Source organism: Pseudonaja textilis, chromosome 5 (assembly GCF_049901715.1).
Source record: "Pseudonaja textilis isolate UNSWEBS1 chromosome 5, rPseTex1.2, whole genome shotgun sequence".
In the NCBI taxonomy this organism is placed as follows: Eukaryota; Metazoa; Chordata; class Lepidosauria; order Squamata; family Elapidae; genus Pseudonaja; species Pseudonaja textilis.
In genome coordinates this window covers 74,136,898-74,159,185 of record NC_141994.1, presented here as the reverse complement: position 1 = coordinate 74,159,185, position 22,288 = coordinate 74,136,898, and the positions used below count along the sequence as shown (strand labels likewise).

General features: G+C 46.9%; 1 protein-coding gene across 4 annotated transcripts in view; it reads right to left on the bottom strand.

Moving 5' to 3' along the window:
* TNPO3 (transportin 3) overlaps window positions 1-14,287 on the bottom strand; it is a 58,700-nt gene extending 44,413 nt beyond the window's left edge. For all 4 annotated transcript variants that reach the window (XM_087935387.1, XM_087935388.1, XM_087935389.1 and 1 more), the window contains exon 1: window positions 14,025-14,287. In XM_087935387.1, coding sequence (XP_087791513.1) covers window positions 14,025-14,168 — 144 coding nt within the window. In that variant the 5' untranslated portion in view covers window positions 14,169-14,287. The remainder of the gene's footprint in view (window positions 1-14,024) is intronic.
* Window positions 14,288-22,288: the final 8,001 nt, after the last annotated feature.

Here is a 22,288-nt window from a genome sequence, read left to right as displayed (position 1 = left end):
TATTTTTCCCCTCCGTGTGCCCATCCCTCGGCTGAACCCCGAAGTCGCCCAACGTCTACGTCTATTTCTCTACGGGTGAGAAATGCTCACGTGTCACTTTTTTTTAAAAAAAAACAAAAGTTCCGCTGTAACTTTGAACTGTCCCTTAAAGAACTCTTGCAAGTGGACGACTGTAACGCAAGATTAGAATCAGAACAGAGCTGGAAGGGGCCTTGGAGGTCTTCTAGTCCAGCCCCCTGCTCGAGCAGGAGACCCTAGACCATTTCAGACAAATGGTGGTCCCATCTCTTTTTTTAAAACCTCCAGTGACGGGAGCACCCACAACTTCTGAAGGCAAAGCAGTTCCCCCGGTTAATTGTCCTCACTGTCAGGTAATTCCTCCTTCGTTCCCGGTCGCTTCTCTCCTTGATGAGTTTCCACCCGTTGCTTCTTGTCCTGCCTTCAGGGGCTTTGGACAATAGCTTGACTGCCTCTTCTTTTTGGGACAGCCCTGGAGATACTGGAAGGCTGCTCTCTTGTCACCCCTGGTCCTTCTTTTCATTGAAGTAGACACAGCCAATTTCTGCAACTGCTCTTCGTATGTTTTAGTCTCCAGGCCTTTGATCGCCCGAGTTGCTCTTGTTATTATTCTCTTCCTTATTCTATTCTATTAATTCTATTCCTATTCTACTTTATTCTTTTCAATAGACCAGGCATACCCAATGCCAGAAACCGTTCTTAGTCTCCAGTCCCTAATCCTCTTTGCATGAGGGGGCAGGGGGAGGAGGGGGAAGAACCAGGGTCAAGGGGCAGAGGTGGGCAACTATGGCCCCTTTTTATGACTTGTGGACTTCAACTCCCAGAGTTCCTGTGAGCTAGCATGGCTTGCTCAGGAATTCTGGGAGTTGAAGTCCATAATTCATAAAAGGGCCGTACTCACTGTCGGCTGGACCCAGGCAGTGCCGGACATGTTAACTCCCAATAAATCCTTTTGAAGTTTTGGAAGTTTGGCTCAAAACTCATGATTTTAAAGGGAGGGCGGGGGGAGGGTGGAGGGTAACTGCCGGAATCCTGACAGTTTCATTTTCCTCACGACTGGAAGGCAGAGTCCTGACGTAGGGCAGGGCCCATGCCAACAAGTCCTGCTTGCCCCAACAACTACGGGCAGAGGTTGGCCAAGAAGGTGTTTGTTCCCACGCTTTGGAAACGGACTGGTGGCGTAACTCAAAGCTTCCTGGCGTGAGATAAAATTAACAGAGTCGGAAGGGACCCGGGAGGTCTTCTAGTCCAACCCCTGATCAGGCAGGAGAGCCTACACCACTTCAGACTCATGGCTGTCCAATCTATTCTTGGAAAAACTCCAGTGTTGGAGCATTCACCACTTCTGGTGGCAAGCAGTTCCACTGGTTAATTGTTCTCCCTGTCAGGAAATTCCTCCTTAGTTCTGAGTTGCTTCTCTCCTTTGGTGTGTTTCCACCCGTTGCTTCTTGTCCTGCCTTCAGGTGCTTTGGAGAATAGCTGGACTCCCTCTTCTTTTGGGGCAGCCCCTCAGGGATTGGAAGACGGCTCTCATGTCACCCCCGTCTCAAGAAAGGAAGAACGAGGGGTGACACGACAGCAGTCCCTGAGGGGGTCAAATTAGTCTCCAGAGCACCGAAAGGCAGGAGAAGCAGCAAAATGGGTGGAAACTGATCAAGGAGAGAAGCAACCTGGATTTAAGGAGGAATTTCCTGACGGGGACGACAATTAACCAGGGGAACAGCTGGCCACCAGAAATCATGGGTGCTCCATCAGTGGAGGTTGTAAAGAAGACACTGGGACAGCCACTTGTCCGAGATGATATCTAGGTTCTCTTGCTTGAGCAGGGGGGTGGACTAGATGACCTTCAAAGTCCCTTCCAGCTTATTCTATTCTATTCTGCATTTTCTATTCTATTTCATTCCACTCCATTCTGCCTATTCTATTCTACTCTACTCTACCCTGTTCTATTCTAGTCTATTTATTCTATTCTTTTCTATCCTATTCTACTCTATTCTATTCTAATTTATTCTATTCTACTCTATTATTCTATTCTACTCTATTCTATTCTATTTATTCTATTCCATTCCATTCTATTTATTCTATTTATTCTATTCTACTCTATTCTATCCTATTCTGTTCTATTCTATTCTACTCTATTCTATTCTATTTTATTCTATTCTACACTTATTCTATTCTATTCTATATTCTATTCCTATTCCATTCCATTTAATTATAACATTCTATTCTATTATTACTATTATTATTCTATTTCAATATTCTATTCTTGTTTTATTCCTATTCCTACATTCTATTCTTACTATTATTCTATTCTATTTCAATATTCTATTATTCTATTCTATCCTATTCTATTCTATCCTTATACTTTCCTTATTCTATTCTATTCTATTCTATTCTATTCTATTCTATTCTATTCTATTCTATTTCTATTCTATCCTATTCCTATTCTATTCCTATTTTCTATTCTCTTTCTATTCTATTCTCTTTCTATTCTATTCCTATTCCAATTACACTCTATTCTTTACCAGGCATACCCAATTCCTACAAGCGTCCGTCTTATATTTTATCCTCCGGTCCCCTCTTCGTTGCTCTTCTCTGCACTCTTCCCAGAGTCTCAACATCCTTTTTTCACATAACGTGGCAACCAAAACTGGATGCAATATCCCAGGCGTGGCCTGACCAAGGCCTTATAAAGCGGCATTAACCCTTCACGTGAACCTCGATTCCATCCCTCTGTTAATGCAACCTAGAACTGCGTTGGCCTTTTTTTGGCAGCCGCTGCACAACTTCCGGGCTCAGATTTAAGGGACTGTCCAGCAGAACTCCAAGACTCCTTTCACAACGACTGGGACCGCCTATTCTAATATCCGTGCGTTTGGTTTTCCTTGCCTAAATGGAGAACCTGACCCTTTTTTTTCCCCCACCGATGGAAAATCAAAAGGCACCCTTTAAACCTCACCTCTGCTTGCAAATTATCTCCTAGCTCCAAGGGGGTTGCTGCTTACTGGCCATAAACACTGCAGAGAACTCAAGATGGCTCTTCGCACGGCCCCTGAAAACCGATCCACCAAGTCAACTTTACACCAGGTCCTGGATGAGAGGATTAACGGCACCCGGGAGTAAACAGGGTCCCAAACAGCTGCCTTGGACAGGCCGAACTCACCCAGCCGGATCTCTTTTAACAGGGCAGTGAAAATCTTTTGTTTTATAAACCAGCGGTTGCCAACTAGTGGGCCGGGGACCGCTGGTGGTCCATGAGAAAATGTTGGTGGTCCATAGAGAAATGTCCCTCCCAAAGCAATTAATCCAGGCTGCGCTGGAACACAAGGATGCGCTGCTCACATGGCCCACGGGAACACAAGGCTTGTGTCTCTTGAATTGCAAACAACACAAGGAAGTGAGGAGAGGGGAGAAAGGGCGGAGGGGGGGTAACTTGCCCCACTCACCCCAGGCGCCTGGCCTGGCCACCGGCTGCTTCTTTCCGCTTCTTTCTTCTGCTTTTGGCTGCACGCAAGGAAAGCAGCCAAAGTCTTTCTTTCTCTCCCCCAAACTCTTCCAGAAATGAGTCTTTGGGACCCTGCAAGGCCTCCTGCTCCAAGAGGCTGCAAAGACTCGTTTCTGGCGGAGTTTGGGGGGAGAGAAAGAAAGACTTCTGCGGCTTCTGCTGCTTTCCTTGCATGAAGCCCAAAGTCTCTCCCTCCCTCTCTCCCTCTGAGAACGGAGCTGGAGACTGTCTCCTGCGATCCCAAATAAAGAACGATCGATCGGTAGAAAAATGGGGTGAGGGATTTTCCTGCAGACTTTTTGGGGGGATTTTCCCAGGGTCTCTGGTCTGCAAGATTTAAAATCATGACCTTGGGGGTCTCTGAGGTCCAAAAGGTTAGTGACCCCGGTTATAAACCACCTGTCATGGTTTTTGGGGGGCTGGCATCAGAACTCTCCAAGCGAGGTTCGTTTGAAGAGACATGAAAGGACTTGGAAACGTAATGGAGGCAGAGACTCTTGGGATGGTGTTTCCCAACAGTTTGACCCTCCGTCGCTGCACCAGACACAGCAATCATCCTTTAACGTCCCGAGACACTCGGGCCGGTCAATCCGCCAGGCTTAATTCCGAAATGACAGCATCTCTGTGTCCCTGAGAGAGAAAGTAATAAACAGCCTGGAGTTTCTGCGTCTCTCTTCTCCGACCTCGCGGTTTAATATTTCTCACAGAGCGATCGATGCCTTTGGGTGTCTCTGTCCACAAGATATGTGGGGGGAAGCGAGGGAAGGGGGAAGGAAAGAAGGAAAAAGAAAGGAAAAGAGAAAGAGGGGAAGAGAGAAGGAAAAAGGAAGGTAGAAGGAAAAAGAGAGGATAGAAGGAAAAAGAAAGGAAAAGAGAAAGAGGGGAAGAGAGAAGGAAAAAAGAAGGTAGAAGGAAAAAGAGAGGAACGAATGAATGAAAAAGAAAGGAAAGGAGAAAGAGAGAAAGGAAGGATAAGAAAAAAGGAGGAAGGATGGAAACAGAAGGATGAGAGAAAAGGGAAGGAAAGAGAAAGGAAGAAGGAAAAAGGGAAAAAAGAGGAAGGATGGAAGGAAACAGAAGGATAGAAGGAAAGAAAGAAAAAAGAGGGGAAGGAAGGATAAGGGAAAAAGAGAACAAGAAAGGAAACAGAAGGATGAGAGAAGGAAAAAGAAAGGAAAGGAGAAAGAGGGAAAGGAAGGATGAGAAAGAGAGGAAGGATGGAAACAGAAGAATGAGAGAAGGAAAAGGGAAGGAAAGGAAAAGAGGAAGGACAGAAGGAAACAGAGGGATGAGAGAAAGAAGGAAGGGAGGAAGGGGGAAGGAAGGATAAGGGGAAAAGAGGGAGGAAGGAAACAAAAGGAGAAGGAAAAAAGAAGGAAGGGAGAAAGGGGGGAGGAGAAAGAGGGAAGGAGGAGAGGGAGGGAGGAGAAAGAGGGAGGGAGGGAGGGAGAAAGCGGAGAAGATTTGCAAAGTGCACCAGGGCTGGCAAGGCCTGGGGGGATTTTCAGGTTGGACCAGGGAAAACAGCCCTGGGTGCCAACCAGGCGCCTCCCTTCATCTCCCACAGCTGTAAGGGGAGGAGGAGGAGGAGAGTTTCACCTCCACACCTGGCTGGCCCAGAATGATGGGCCGTTGAGTTCCACCTCTTCTTTTGCTTTGGAGGAAAGCAAAAGGCACAGCCGTGAACCCAAAGGGCTTCCCCCAGCAAAGAGAGGAAATGAAACTAAAGCGCTCGCTGCTTCCAGCCTGACACCACATATATATATATATATATATATATATATATATATATATATATATATATATATATATATCACACACATACACACACATACACATATACACATATATACACATACATACATATATATATACACACACACACACACACACACACACACACACACACATATATAAATCTAAACCTTTTTAAACTGCTGGGATCAAAGAACAATTCGTGCTCGTTTTCCCCAGCAGAGGTTGTTTTGGGGTTGCTGTTGTTTTGCGAATTCTGACGGCCAACGTCTCACGGGGAGGAAGGCAAAGGGCCACGAAAGGGGACGAGGGAAAATGGTCAGACAGGATGGTGGGGGGGGGGAATTAACCCCACACCTGGTGTGGTTTAAAACCTCGATAACCTTCCTTTCATTCATGCCTACATATGGACAGAGAGAGAGACTGAGAGCAATGGAGTGGGGGAAAGAGAGAGAGAAAGAGACAGAAGGACACAGAGAGAGAGAGAGAGAGAGAGAGGAGGAGAGAGAGACACAGAAAGAGAGAGTGTGATAGGGAGAGAAAGAGAGAGAGAGAGACAGAAGGACACAGAGAGAGGAGGAGAGAGACACACAGAAAGAGAGAGTGTGATAGGGAGAAAGAGACACAGAGAGAGACAGAGAGAGAGAGACAGAGAGAGAGAGACAGGACACACAGAGAGAGAGAGAGAGAGAGAGAGAGAGAGGAGGAGAGAGAGACACAGAAAGAGAGAGTGTGATAGGGAGAGAAAGAGAGAGAGAGAGACAGAAGGACACAGAGAGAGGAGGAGAGAGACACACAGAAAGAGAGAGTGTGATAGGGAGAAAGAGACACAGAGAGAGAGACACAGAGAGAGACAGAGAGAGAGACAGGACACACACAGAGAGAGAGAGAGAGAGAGAGAGAGGAGAGAGAGACACAGAAAGAGAGAGTGTGATAGGGAGAGAAAGAGAGAGAGAGAGACAGAAGGACACAGAGAGAGGAGGAGAGAGACACACAGAAAGAGAGAGTGTGATAGGGAGAAAGAGACAGAGAGAGAGACAGAGAGAGAGAGACAGGACACACACACAGAGAGAGAGAGAGAGAGAGAGAGAGAGGAGGAGGAGAGAGACACACAGAAAGAGAGAGTGTGATACGTAGAGAAAGAGGCAGAGAGAGACAGAAGGACACAGAGAGAAAGAGAGAGACACACAGAAAGAGTGTGTGTGATGGGAGAGAAAGAGACAGAGACAGAAGGAGAGAGAGAGAGAGAGAGAAAGCAACAGGGAGAAAGATAGGGACAGAGAAAAAGAAAGAGACAGAGCAAGACAGAAACTAAGAAAGAGAGAGGGTGGGGGAGAGAACGAGTGTGCAACGGGGAGAAAAAGAAACAGAAAGGGAAAGAGAGAGATGCCACTCTTTGAATCTATCAGAATATGTGCAGTCCTTAACTTACAGCCACAATTGAGCTAGCATTTCTGTTGCTAAGTGAAACGTTTGTGAAGTGAATTTTCGCCCCGCTCTAACGCCTTTCTTGCCTTGGTTAACGTTAAGGGAATCCCTGCATTGCTCAATCTCGCAAACGCTGGTTCAGTGAATCTGGCTTCCCGCAAAACCGTCACAAACACGAGTCAGTTGCCGAGCATCCACATTTTGGTGGTCTGATGCAGCCACGGTCATAGGTGTGTGTGTGTGTGTGTGTGTGTGTGTGTGTGTGTGTGAAACTCCGGACGTTAAGTCGCTTTTTCCAGTGCCGTTTCGTAGTTTCGGTCGCTAAACAGACGGCTGTTGCCAAGGTCTGCCCGAATTTTCTCAGAAAAAGACCGACAACTCCCCGAAGAAGAGATGTCAAAAAGTGACCCCGCGCCCCTTGCCACTTTCCCTTCGAGGGATCCCCCCAAAGATCTTGCCTGCACCCGGAGCAGGGATCCCGCAGGAAAGGAAGAGTGACAAGCCGCAGGGATTCCCTCGTGAGAATCTCTTGGCCCTTGGCAGCCACGGCCGACCCGCCAACTTGCAACTGCTTCGCTGCCTGCCTGGTGCTTTTTCCAGAAACGAGCTCTTGGCAGGACCGGGGACACAAACCGGGGCAGGTTTTCCCTGTGCCAAAGGGGCGCCCTGCCCTGCCCAGCCCTGGGGGCGAGGCGCCTGCAAAGAGCCGTTTTTGCATCCAATCCTTCGCTCCGGGTTTTCTTTTTTTCCCTGGGAGAAGCGCACACACACACACACACACACAACCCGTGGCATTGAACTCTGAGGCTCACGCGGGTCCTGCTTGCTTTTGCAATGTCAAAGCACAAACGCCCCTCGAGAATTACTCTCCGGTGCAACGGTATCCAAATTAAGGGAACTGGAAGGGACCTTGGAGGTCATCTGGTCCAACCCTCTCCCCCATCGCCCAAGCAAGAGACCCTACACTGTTTCTGACAGAAGGCAGTCTCTAGGAATATAATATAATAAAATAGAATAGAATAGAATAGAATAGAATAGAATAGAACAGAACAGAATAGAAAATAGAATAAAATAGAAAATAGAATAAAATAGAAAATAGAATAGAATAGAAAATAGAATAGAATAGAATAGAAAATAGAATAGAATAGAATAGAAATAGAGGACAGAACAGAATAATGGAATGGAATGGACTAGAATAGAATAGAATAGAATATAGAATAGAGTAGAAAATAGGAATAGAATATATAATACAATATGGAATAGAATATAGAATATAGAAAATAGGAATAGAATAGTATAATACATTATAGAATAGAACATAAAATATAGAATACAGGATATATAAAGTAGAAAATAGAAAACAATAGAATATATAATACAATATGGAACATATAGAATATAGAAAATAGGAATAGAATAGAATATACAATACAATATAGAACGTAGAATATAGAATAGAATATGGAATAGAGTAGAAAATAGGAATAGAATAGAGCTCTTGAAAGCTTCCCAGGATGAAGCTCCCACAACTTCTGAGTAACAGAACAACAGGGTTGGAAGGGACCCTGTAGGTCATCTAGTCCAACCCTCACGCCCAAGTAGGAGACCCCACACCATTTGTGACAGAAGGCAGTCAGGTCCCTTCCAACTGTTATTCTATTGTTGTTATTATTTTCTTCGCGAAAGCCTCCAGGGATGAAGCTTCCACAACTTCTGACAGCAACTTCTGTTCCATGGGGTTGACTGTTCTGTCTCATTCTCTCAATACAGGGAGTCCTTGACTTACGACCACAATGGAGCCCAAGATTTATGCTGCAAAGTGAGAAATCAGTCAAGTGAGCTCGGCCTTGTGTTACGACATTGGGGGGGACAGGGGGGCGGCTGCGTTTGTTCCGGGAACCACTGCCTTCTGTTCAGTGAGTAACCCTTTCGTTAAGTGAATCTGGTCATACACATCCTACCCCACCCCCGTCAACTTGGCTGGCCAGAAGGTGGAGAAAAGGGGGTTACGTGACCCAGAGACCGTCGTAAAAGTGAATCAGTTGTCGAGTGTCTGAATGCAAATCACGGAGAGGCTTCAACAGTCGGGGGGGGGGGAATGGTCGTACGTCGCTTCCCCCCCAAAAAACGCCAATGTAACTTCAAACCGTCACTAAGGGAACTGCTTTAAGTTGAGGACTACCTGCAGTAGGTAAATAAATATGGCAGTAGTTAAAGACTCCAGACAGCACTAAGGAAAACTTCGCTGTGTTCCAGGTGGTCCTCGACTTACGACAATTGAGCCCCAGATTTATGCTGCTAAGTGAGACTAAGTGAGTCACGACTTTGCTTGCCACGTTCGACAAGCGAATCAGTCACTGCCACTGTTAAGCCAGTGACTCGGTCATTAAGTGAATCTGGCTTTCCCACTTCCCTGGAGAAATCTTAGGTTTAGATCTTGGCTTCAGGCACAGATCATCATTGGGTGACTTTTAGCTCTCAGCCTAAACCGCCTTACACGCTGTGGTTGCAGAATCCTAGACGGCACAGTATCAAGAGTAGAGACCTTCAAATTTCTAGGTTCTATTATCTCACAAGACCTAAAATGGACACCTAACATCAAAAGCATTATCAAAAAAGGCCAACAAAGAATGTTCTTTCTGCGCCAATTCAGAGAGCTCAAACTACCCAAAGGAGCTGCTGATCCAGTTCTACAGAGGAATTATGGAGTCTGTCATCTGCACCTCTTATCACTGTCTGGTTCGGTTCTGCAACCCAACAGGACAGACACGGACTCCGGAGAGGAATTAGGATTGCAGAAACAATAATTGCTACCAACCTGCCTTCCATGGAGGACCTGTATCCTTCATGAGTCCAAAAGAGGACTGTGAAAATATCTACGGACCCCTCACATCCCGGACATAAACTGTTTCAACTCCCACCCTCAAAACGACGCTACAGAGCCCTGCACACCAGAACAACTAGACACAAGGACAGGTTTTCCCCAAACGCCATCAAGTAATTCCCTCAACACTACCCAACTATTTACAAAGCCTGCACTACTATCACTATTAACCTTCTCATTGCTCCTTATCTCCCATCGCCTCCCACTTGTGACTGTAGGAGTGCAACTTTGTCACTTGTATCAGTACGATTTATATGGACTGTTTCCTAGTATGATTTGATTGTTGATTGTACCCTATGACTATCATTAAGTGTTGCACCTGATGATTCTTGACTCTGACAAATGAGAGATTATGCATCTGGAGACAAATTCCTTGTCTAATCACACTTGGCCAATCAAGAATTCTATTCTATTCCTATTCCTACTGTACCCTCTGACTATTATTAAGTGTTGTACCTGATGATTCTTGACGAATGTCTCTTTTCTTTTATGTACACTGAGAGCATTTGCACCAAGACAATTTCCTTGTGTGTCCAACCACACTTGGCCAATAAAAGAATTCTATTCTATTCTGTTAAGAGGAAAAAAGACTTCAATTCCAATCATTTAGGACTGAGGGATCGGACATAAATCTAACAAATACGGAATCCAACGAAATAAAGGAAACTTCCCAAGAAATATGCCAAGAACCTGATACATCAACATGCATGGCACATCAACCTCAAAAAAAAACAACACTGAAAATACAGATTTCCAGAGAAGCAAGCTGCCTGAAACCCACCCTCTTTGTATATGATTTCCGAAGACCTATAGTAATAAAGTAGAAATATGGCAAAGGCTGGCCATTCTCAAGAATGGATGTGAATCTACAAATATTCGTATACAAAGTGACTTTTCCTGTTACTATATAGATAGAAGGTCACCAGGGACCGTGGCTTAGAAGCAGGAGATACAATTGTATGTTATCCCTTCAAACTACAAGCAATAGGAAACAATTCTGAAGTTACTTAGTTGGAGGAAATGAAGGGAATGAAGAAAAAAAGCAAAGAAAAACTCAGAGACCATCAAGGACCCCACAATCCTTCTCCTCCTCCTCCTCTCTGCAAATTCTGTTCCCTTCTAGCACTGATGACGTTCCCTAGCTGGGTCGTGAAACGTCTGCAAGGATATAATCACCAAGCTGAGAGAGCAGCAAGCACAATTCTCGTCCTTCCCCACCTGCCTCCTTCCTTCCTTTTCTCCTCCAAAATAATCGAGCTCATAGAGCACCAAGGACCTCAAAGAAGTCGTCTTCCTCCTCCACCCCTCTCTCTCCCAGCACTGATGGTGTTCCCTAGTTGGGTCATGAAACGTCTGCAAGGAAACAACCAAGCTCAGGGGGCACCAAGGACCTCAAAGAACTTCTTCTCCTCCCTCATTCCCAGCACTGATGATGTTCCCTAGTTGGGCTACACAACGTCTGCAAGAAAGCCACTAAGCTCAGAGACCATCAAGGACCCAATAGTCCTCCTCCTCCTCCTCCACAAACTCCACTCCGTTCTAGCACTGATGATGCTCCCTAGTTGGGCTATGAAACGCCTGCAAGACAATAGTCAAATTCAGAGAACACCAAGGACCTCAAAGTAGTAGTCCTCCTTCTCCTCCTTCCATCCCAGCCCTGATGATGTTCCCTCGCTGGGTCATGAAAACGTCTCCAAGAAACCCACCAAGCTCAGAGACCACGAAGGACCCCAACCTTTCAACCCTGAGCTACCGAGAGTCTCTTCTAATTGAAACAATTCCTTCCCAGACAGTCTGAGGTTTCATTAGATCCAAACCATCCAAGCACCCCCAAAACGAACACCGCAACTACGGTGCCAGACCACACCGTCCAGGGAAGCACAAAAGTTAAGGGAGACTTTCACTATCTCTGCCAGCCAGAAAAGCAAATACAATTCCAAGAGCTCTGGTGAAGCGGAGGAAGGTCATCCTCGCTCCCAACTCCCAATCAGGAAGCTCTGGCCTGCTCAAAGCTACATTAACAGCCCCCACCACCCCCCCAAAAGCAGAAGAGACTCTGGTCTTTTCCAAATGAATCCCCTGGGGGGAAAAAAAAATAGTTCATTCCTGGCAGGCCTGGAGTTGCATCATGTCACAACACAAACTAGGAGCTGCACTTCTTAAACGAAAAATAAAATAAAATAAAATAAAAAGTTGCATTTTAGAGGGGTGGAAAAAGTTGCAACTAGAAAGATAAGAAAAAAAGAAAGAAACATTCGCGGGAAAGCCCGTCCTTTCTTCTTCATTGGCTGGCTTCCTTGCCTCAAGGCGATCAAGCTTTCACTTTCCAAACCTGGAGGAGTTGCTGCCCGTTGCGCAACAACGGCAAAGTTTTCGGGGGATGGATTTTATTATTTTTATGTTCCACGCGGCTTTTCCGCCGGGTGGAGCTGCTCACACGTTGACCCTGCTATGCAAGCGGGGCCAAGGTTTTCCCAGCTCGCCTCTCCCTTTCTGCATGTTCACAAAAAGGGCTGGAAAAGGGGGGTGAGTGGGGGTCCCCCAACAGCTCTGGGAGGGACGATTTGGAGTGCCAAGGCGAGAGACACCCCCCTCTTATTCCCTCCCCCCCCCCCGTGCTTACCAGAGAAACTCTGGAGTGGTGGGGGGAGATGGCCAGGCGGGCCTCTCCCTTTACCCACTCTTGTGGGGTGAGCCCCTTTCGGGGGCTTCCTTTGGGGTGAGGATTTCCCCCAAGGGGATTGAGTGGGGGGCCAGCGAGATGGGGGACAGAGGGGGGGTCGCTTATTTGCAAAGGGACTGGAGTCCACATTCTCAGCCTTTGAGGAGGGGAGGGGAGGGGAGGAGGAGGGGATGGAGGCCTTTGCAACAGGAGACGCCCCCCCATCAGAGGGGGGGTTTCCTTTTGGGGTATCCCTATTGCAAATGGATCCCAGGTCTCCCCCTCTGCATTTTACTAGGTCAGGAGAGACCTTCCCCTATTTAAATACGGAGAGGAGGGAGAAGGGGGGGCTCAGGGGCCCATCCCACCCACTCACCCCAATCTGCTAGGCAAGAGAAGCCCCCACCCCAAAAGGAGGCCCCCTCTGAAAGGGGGCGCAGGATGGGGGAATGGAGAGAGTTGTCTGTTGCAAAGGGACCCCAGGCCTCTTCCTTCTCCCCTTCTACATTTAAGGAGGGGAGGGGAGAAGGAGGAGGGCCTCCCCTCCCCTGGTCAAATAGGGGTCCTTTTGCAAAAGGCGAGCCCCTCTATTCCCCATCCTCCCCGCTCCCTCCTTTTGGGGTGGGGGCTTCTCTTGCCTAGAGGATCGGGGTGGGTGAGTGGAGGAGTCGCCTGTTGCAAAGGGACCCCAGGCCCCCTCCTCATTTAACCAGGGGAGGGGGAGACCCTCATCCTTCTCCCCTTAAATGAGGAAGGGGAAGGGGAGGAGGCCGGGATCGCTTTGCAATAGGTCATCCCATCCACCGACCCCAAAAGCCCTCCAGCGCCCCCTCATTTAAACATGGATGAGGGTCTCCCCTCCACTCCTTAAATGAGGAAGGGGAGAAGAAGGCAACCCGCTCCCACCCCCCCACATCCTCTAGAGAAGCCCCCCAAAGGAGGCCCCTCTGAAAGGAGGAGGAGGGGATCAAGAATGCAAGGGGGTCACCTTTTGCAAAGGGGCCCTAGTGACCCTCCTCCTCCCCATTTAACCAGGGGAGGGGAGGCCCTCATCTTTCTCCCCTCCCCAAATGAGGAAGGGGAGAAAGAGGAGGCCTGGGGTCCCGTTGCAACAGGAGACCCCCCGCCCTCAGCCACCCAGATCCTCTGGGGGAGAAGCCCCCACCCCAAAAAGGAAGCCCCTTCTGAAAGTGGGGAGATTGGGATGGGGAATGGAGGAGCTCGCCTGTTGCAAAGGCCCCCTCCTCATTTAACCAGAGGAGGGGAGACCCTCGTATTTCTCCCCTCCCCTCCTTCAACGACAGGGATCAAGAATTTGCAAAGGGACCCTCCTCCTCCCCTTTTAACTAGAGGAGGGGGGGACAGGCCTGGGTTCCCGTTGCAACAGGCGACCCCCCAGCCTGATCCTCTTGGGGAGGGAAGCCCCCTACCTCAAAATGAGCCCCTCTCTGAAGGGATCTGGATTGGAGGGCCCCGCCTGTTGCAAAGAGACCCCAGCCTCCCTCCCCATTTAACCAGAGGGGGAGACCCCCGTCCTTCTCTTCTCTTCTCCCCTCCCCTCCTTAGAGGAAGGGGAGAAGGCGACCGCCCCCCACCCGGCCACCCACCCCGGCCCTCTGGGGGAGAGAAGCCCCCTATCCCACAAGAGGGGCCCTTGGCAAGAGGCGAGCCCCTCCCTTCTCCCCTCCCCCCCGGGGCGGAGGCAACTCGGGCCGCGCTTCCCGCTCCCTTCCCCTCCCCGGGGCCCCCGAGGCTGCTTGGGCCTCCCTCACCGAGCGCTGCAGCTCCCCGAGCCAGAGGCTGGCGCGCTCCTTGCCGCTGGGGTCCGGGTCGTGGTAGAGCGCCTGCACGGCCTGGTAGACCATCTGCAAGCTCGGCTTCCCGCCGGCGCCCCCGCCGGGCCCGACAGGATCCATGCCGCTGCCGCCGCCGCCGCCTCCTGGCCCTCAAGCCTCCGCGGCCATCGCCGAGTCTGTTAGCGGGAAGGAAGCGAGCCACCGCCGCCGCCGCCGCTGCTGCTGCTGCGGGAGGAGACGGAAGCGCGCCGGAGCCACCCGGAAGGCGCTCCCTCCGGAAACCACGCCCCGCGCGCCCGAGTTCCGGCCTTGGCGCGACTCAGGCCTCCGAGGCCCGGTTGAGGAGACGACGTGGGGTGGGGAGGGGGGGGCGCGAGACGACTGGAGCCCCGAGCGTGGCCTCCCGCCTCCCCTCACGACGGCACGCTTCGCCGGTTCCAGGGCCGAAAAGGGGAAGGCCGCGGCGGAGGGACTTCCGGTTGGGGCGGCGGATGTTTCCCCTCTCCCAAAAGCCTCCGGTCGGCTGCACGCGCTCGCCGGAAGTGAGCTCACAGGCTGAGAGGCGGGAAGGGCGGACTTGGTGGGGGAGGTTTAAAAGCGGCTCTCCACGCATGCGCACGGGTGCGGGCCGGGTCACCTTAGGTGCGAGCGGTTTTTTTCCCCTCCCGCCCACCACGTCGGCCAGATTTGTAGAGGCGGGGACTTCAACTCCCAGAATTCCCTAGGAGGGAAGTTGAAGCCGCGCCTCTTCGGCCATCTTTGGTGGCGCGAGGGCGGGCCGAAGTTCAACAGGGAGAGTCTTTGGCCAAATTTGGCTGGATTTGGATTTTTTTTTTTTTGGTCATTCTTAGCTTCCTGACCGATCAGCCTTTCCTGAATGCATAAATTTATACATTTATAAATTTTATAAATTTTATAAAATTATAAAAAATAAATTTGTGCTTAAATGCAAACAATCCATCTTCCATTTGTTTTGCATTAAAACAAACATTAAAAAAAATACATATTGAAATGCTTCAATGCTTCTCCAACCCTTGAGTGCAAGTAAGGACTACGGAGCCCAGAATGCACACCCACTATGGTCTTGGCTCGTTCTTGAGGGGTGGGGGCTCCCTTTTCTACAGGTCTGAAATTCCCAACAGGCTGGAGAAGCCCTTTCCCTGCCCCGCGATTGGATATTGACACCGAGAAGGAGCAATTTTGGTTTTCTGTTTTTTTTCTCAAGGAAATCTCTTTGGGACTCTGCAAGGTGTCACGCTCCAAGAGGCTGTGCCGGCAAAAACTCATTTCTGGCAGAGTTTTGGGGAGAGAAAGAAAGACTTCTGCAGCTTCTGCTGCTTTCCTTGCATGAAGCCAAAAGTCTCTCTCTCTCTCTCTCTCTCTCTCTCTCTCTCTCTCTCTCTCCCTCTGAGAACAGAGCTGGAGATGGTATCCTGCGATCCCAAATAAAGAACGATCGATCGGTAGGAAAACGGGGTGGGGAATTTTCCCGCAGACTTTTTTTTGAGGATTTTTCCAGGGTCTCTGGTCCGCGGGATTTAAAATTATGACTTTGGGGGTCCCGGAGGTCCAAAAGATTGGCGACCCCCGGACTAGAAGACCTCTGGGGCCCCTTCCAGTCCTAGAAATCTATGATCTAGTCTCCTGTAAAGATCTTTTAGATTACATTCCTTGTTTTTCTCCACCCTGAGAGAAAATTCCTGTTTCTTTTTCCTCTAAATACTGCAGTGTGGCTAAAAATCCCCTGGGAGCGACAGAATTCACATAAACCTCACAAAATAAACAATTTGTAGTGACGTCAATTATCCCCCTAGTGCGTGTCATTTAACTCAGTCTTGATACAGTACGAAAGATCAATTTTTGGGGGGGACCTCTAGTGGATTATATGAGTAATTTTTACTCCTGAGTTATGGAAACGGTTTGTCTTCAATTTTTTTTCAGTGCCATTGTAACTTTGAATGGTCACTAAATGAGCTATTTTAATTCAAGGACTACCTGCAATGAATTTTCTTCTGTTTCTCAGTCTTGGGTCATAATAGGTTTGAGATAGATGATTTTTCAGGGTTAGCAAAATTTGTCCTTTGGCTACAGTTCCAGATGTGCTTGGCAGAAAGGAAGTTTCACAGGAACAGGAATTGAGATTTAATTGCTGAGAATGCTTGGTTATTCTGAAATTCTTCAAAAGAGACCACGAAACTTTTCACTACACTATAGAAAGCGGGGGAAGCAGAAAGGGAATTTTTCTTGGTATTTAACCCGTTACACATCTGCCATTAGCATTAAATTAAAAGTATAGTCTGATGAAAGGAAAGGAGAATGGTAGCATCCCCACGGGCACGTGATCAAAATTCAGCCACTTGGCAACTGACTCATGTTTATGACAGTTGCGGTGTCCCTTGAGACTTTCAAGAAGAGATTGCACTGCCATTTGCAAGGTCTCCTGCTTCCAACTCTTAACCTGTAAATTAGAGTCTATGGGGAAGCCAGATTCGTTTAACAATCGTGCTGCTAACTTAATCACTGAAGCAATTCACTTAACTGTGGCAAAAGAGGTCATAAATTGGGATAAAACTCGTTTAGCAACTGGGATAATAAAACTCAATTTACCAAAAACTTGTTTAAAGCAGCCCAAAACTTGTTCTCCTCGGTGGTCGTTAAACCCTGAATTTTGAAACTTAGCACGGGCATTTCCTGGAAAGACAGAATACAAAAAATGTTTCAGCTCGGTGCATACATTAAAAAAAAAAGATGTATTAAATATTATTAAGAGTCCATTTTTGCCTCTTGTGCTGGAAAGGAATTCTCAAGCCTCCGTTTCGCTAAAGAGTTTTAGGCCTCTCCCAGCACGGAAGGTCTTGAATTTGGCTGCAGCTTTGCAAAAGGGAAAAAAAACACAGACTTCCTTGTGTGTCTGTGGGAGGAATTAGGATTATTGGACAGAACTAAAACCACAAGCATCTGCCAGCAGAGGTTGCCCATAAGGGAAGAAGCAATTACAGGGAGAAGCAGTTTTGCTCGAGCCAGGAGATACCAAAAATAATAAAAATACATGAAAACGAAACTTAACTTGAATAGAAACAAGGAACGGTCACGATAAAGAGGAAGAAATTGAAGGAAGGGACTTTTGAGAACAAATTGCAACTCGGGTCAAAGGAAGGGAGCGGCCCACTTTTCGACAAGAAAAGCAAGAATTTCTTCCAAAATCTCACGCTTCTGAACATGCACGTCCCCTAAAAAAAAAAATCACCCTAAAAAAATCAGGGCGTGTGATTAGACGAATTATATCTTCCAGATGTGCAGGGCTGTGCACTGTGTAGTCCAACGCTCTGGACTGCAGACTCCAGGAAGGCTGTCCTGTGAAGAGTAATACCGATTTCCTGGGAGGAAAAAATTCACTTGAATTGCTATGGAATGTTGACTTTGAACCATCCTCGCCTCTATTTCAAATTGTACCATTTTTTTGTTTGTTTGGAGTTTTTGATATTTTATTTTTTATTCCGTCTGGAGTTCCTCTTTGAGAGAGATGGGTGGTTTTAAAATGTGATCAATAAATAAACAATACTATAAAACTAATATATTATTATAGCATATATTACAGAGTAACCGAGCTGGGAGGGATATCAGAGGTCTTCTAGTCCAACCCCCGCTTGAGCAGAAGATCCGGTATCGTGTCACACAAACGGCTGTCCAGTCTCTTCTTGAAAACCTCCAGGGATGGATAACCGACAACTTCTAGTGGCAAGCTGTTCCACTGGTTAATTGTTACCTCTGCCAGGAAATTTCCTTCTAGTTTTGGGTCGATTTGTTTCCATAAATACAAATCGGTTACCAAGCTTCTGAATTCTGATTCCCATGATTGTGGAGAAGCTGCAGAGGTCATAATTGTGAGTGGGGGGAGAAAAAACCCCATAAGTCACTTTTTTTCAGTACCGCTGTTACTTTGCACGGTCATTAAACGAACTGTTGTAAGTTGAGCACTCCCTTTATAGGGATACCAGGGCTCTGTATAGGAATATCATGCTCTCTACACTTTCTAATCACTCAATGCATAAATCACAATATTTTTTTTTTTCAGCAAAAAGTCCGTGAAGGTTTTCCGGTCATTTGCAAATGGAGTTATTTTCCCGAATCAAGTAAGTCCATTTTGCCATCTATTCGAATTTTGCCCTTTTCTCCAATTATTCCCCATTGTGGATAAATGACAGTGGTTTTTTTCCATCTTTGCATAATAATCTTGTTGCAGTTACCATGGGTGAAAAACAATCCGCCATAGGTCTATCCTAGCTTATCTATTAATTCTGGGAAGAATTCTGGGAGTTGAAGTCCACAAGTTTTAAAGTGGCCATCTTTGAAGATCCCTAAATTAATGAGATTACTACATGGATAGATCTTTCTCCAGGAGGATCTACCTGTCTCCCAACTGGGCTGTTGAAAGAAATATCCATCCGGTTCAGTTCCAAGCTGAGAGAAAGGCACTGGAGACAAAATGGAGGCTGGAGGCTGATTGCAAAAAGAGTCCATTTATTGATGAAGCAGAACCACCAAGCCCATGGTTCTGCTGCAGCTGAGAGTGTGTGTGTGTGGGGGGGTGTATTTATACCTTCTCTTGAGCTTTGCACTTAAACTTCCTGTTCCTGCTCAAGAACAAGTATTCGATCGTCAGATTCCCACGGGGCCACGTGAGGGTCAAGTTTGTCTGAGGTAGGTTTGGTTGAAGTTTGCCGATGGAAGGTCCTTAGGAATGTTGTGCAATGCAGTGAGCCCTGCTTGCTAGAGAATCCAATCTGGAGGGTCACGTCTGAATCCCACCATCTTGGAGCTGGAGGTCTTTTGGCCTTGTTGGAAGAAATGTCCATCTGGATTCAGTTCCAATTGGGGAGAAAGACCCTGAAAACAATGGAGGCTGTTTGGAAACATGGTTTAATGGTGGACAGCAGGACCCCATGGCTTGGTGCTCCTGGGTGGAAAAAAAAAGGGGGGCAGAAATGCCGAGAGCGCCTGGGTTTTATGCCCTCGGTTGGGATTTGAATTGGAGCTTGTCTTCTGATTGGTTGTCAGGCTCCCATGGGGCCACGCAGGGGCAACTCGATAGGCTGTCCTGAGTCCCGGGCTTGGTTGCGCCTTTGCTGGATGATGATGTCATGAAAAAGGCTTTGGGCAATTCCTATTAGGGCTCCACCTGGAGTAGGTCTTTGTTATGTAGAATAGGCTGGCCCAGGCCAGAGTAACGGTCCATTAGCGAAGGTTGGGGGTGGAGGGGGGCTGAGTTTCTGCTTCTGAGGTGAGTTTGTGCCTCTCTGCTTTTCTTTTTAGGGGAAATATTCTGCCTTTTTTTTTTTTTTTTAGTATACCCCAAAATATTTCATTTTCCTTGGAGAGGGGTGGGTATCAGCTTCCAACAGGGGGAAATATAATATTCTGCCTTTTTAGTATATCCCAAAGTATTTAAAGCTTCTAGGATGGGGCTGGGTACTAACTTTGTACAGGACCTTTAAGTCTCCCAAAGATGCTGTCGTCCACATTCTCACTGTTTCCAACTTCCCTGCAATCGTAACCCTAATTTCTCTGCTGGTGGTCACCCTCTCCTTCTCTTTCCTTCCACCTTCCCCGCATTATAGACAGTCCTCGTCTTAAAGCAGTTTGTTTAGCGACCGAAGTTACGATGGCACGGAAAAAAGATGACTTATGACCGTTTTTCACACTGATGACCATTGCAGCCTCTCCCCGTGGTCCATGGGATCCAAATTCAGACGCTTGGCAACCGACTCGTACTTACGACGGTTGCAGTGTCCTGGGGTCACGTGCCTCCTTTTGGCAACCTTCTGACGAGCAAATTCAACAGGGAAGCTGGATTCACTTAATGACCGGTTTACTAACTTAAGGGACGGCAGCGATTCACTTAACAATGGTGGCAGGGGAGAGGTTGTAAAATGGGGAGAAATTCAGTCAACGGCTGTCCCGTTTGGCAGCAGAAATTTGGGGCTCAACCGTGGTCATAACTTCAGGACTGCTTCCAGCACCTTCTCTAGAAATTTAGCTCTTGGTACTAACACCCAGGGGTGGGATTCTACCAGTTCACACCTATTTGCTAGAACCGGTTGTTAACATTCTAAGCAGTTCGGAGAACCAGTTGTTAGAGGAAATCTCCTTTTATTTTTTTCCATTTTACTGGGCTAATCCTGTAAGGAAGGCAGGAAGGAAACATTCTGGTGTTGCTTACAGAAACTGCCTCTCTGTTAACCCTTATTACATTCTTGGCAGGACTAGACTTCCTGCCTCAGGAACTTCTCTGGAGTTTTTTCCCCTCCTTTGCTGGTACTTTGCTTGTGTGGAGGGACCATTCAAAGTTACAATGGCACTGAGAAAAGTGACTTATGACCCTTTTTCACACTTACGACTGTTACAGCATCCCCACAGTCATGAAAGGCCAGGTGAGGAGATGAGTGCCTCTATGTGAGTGATATTGAGTTGGCCACGCCCAGCCAATAACATGACCACCAAGCCATGTCAACCACCTAAGCCACTCCCACAGAACCGGTTGTTAAAAAATTTGAATCCCACTCCTGCTAACACCGCTCTGAAGTAGGATCAAATGAGCCTGGGATCAGTGGCACTGACTGTGTCACAAAGATTACCATTTTTATGGTTCGAGCTATTCAACACCAGCTCGATCCTTGTCCTTCGCTACGAAACTATGTGGCTGGGCTTAGTTTTTTGGGAGGAAAATAAGGGGAAAAAAATCCTTCCTCTGCCTACCAGCATCCATTGGTATTTATCTGACTAGCGTCCTGTTGGTGTGAGAGAGAGTTGAGGGCTGTTTGGAAACTGAAACAGTATTTGCTGTGTGAGCAAGAAGGAGACATCAAGAAGCCTGGGAGAGGCTTAGCTCAACCTGTTCTGTACTAAAAGCTGCTTGGTGCTGTGAAACTAAAACTGAAAGTGAAACTCCTCTCCTCTGCTTGTGTTTTGCCTTTGGAAGAGATTTCTTTTCAGCTGGGGAGAGGGAGTAGAACTCTTTAGCATCAGAGCGTGTTAATAATAATAATAATAATAATAATAATAATAATAATAATAATAATAATAATAATATAGGAAATACTTTAAATGCTCTGATGGTCATTTTGAAAAATCCTTTCTTAGTGAGCATCTGGAAGCCAAGAAGAACATAGGTGCCAAATTTCAAGTTTGTAGGCTTTACGGTTCTGGAGATTTTGTGATGATGCCTGAGTGGTCATTCTATATCTATCTATCTATCTATCTATCTATCTATCTATCTATCTATCTATATATATATATATAAACACACACACACACACACACACACACACACGGGGAATAATAATAGGGGAGTATCTATCTATCTATTTATCTATGCGTATGTGTATGTATATGTATAAGACACCTAAACCTATATATCTATTTGTAGATTTTCACGGTACAGGTATGTAGGTTTAGGTGTGTTCAGGTCTTTTCCTGTGTAAGATTAAGAGTATCTTGGCGATGTTTCGGCGAGGTTCCACATATATGTGCATTTTTTTTGCAGAATGGTCCAGACAAAATATCCGGAGAGTTTTTTCCCCCGAATGCCATCCCTCTGCTAAACAAATAATTCCCTCAACCCTGTCCAACTATTTACTAGGTCTGCATTACTATTACTGTTAATCTTCTCATCGCTCCTCATCACCCATCCCCTCCCACTTGTGACTGTAGGGCTGTAACGTTGTCACTGGTAGCCTTACTATTCATATTGACTGTTTACTATTATGATTTGATTGCTTATTTGTAACCCCATGACTATCATTAAGTGTTGTACCTGATGATTCTTGACTCTTGATGAATGTCTCTTTTCTTTTATGTACACTGGGAGCATTTGCACCAAGACAAATTCCTTGGGTGTACAATCACACTTGGCCAATAAAAGAATTATATTTCTATTCTATTCTCATTCTCTTCTCTTCTCTTCTCTTCTCCTCTCCTCTACTATTCTACCCTATTCTACTCTCCTCTACTCTCCACTCCATACTCTCTTCTCTTCTCTTCTCTTCCTCTTCTATTTTATTCTATTCTCTTCCTCTCTTCTCTTCTATTTTCTTCTATTCTATTATAGTCTTCTCTACTCCTCTTCTGTCCTATTTTATTCAATTCCATTCTCTTCCCCCTTCCCTTCCCTTCCATATTTTCTCTCTTCTCTCTCTTCTCTTCTCTTCTCTTCTCTTCTCTTCTCTTCTCTTCTTCTTCTT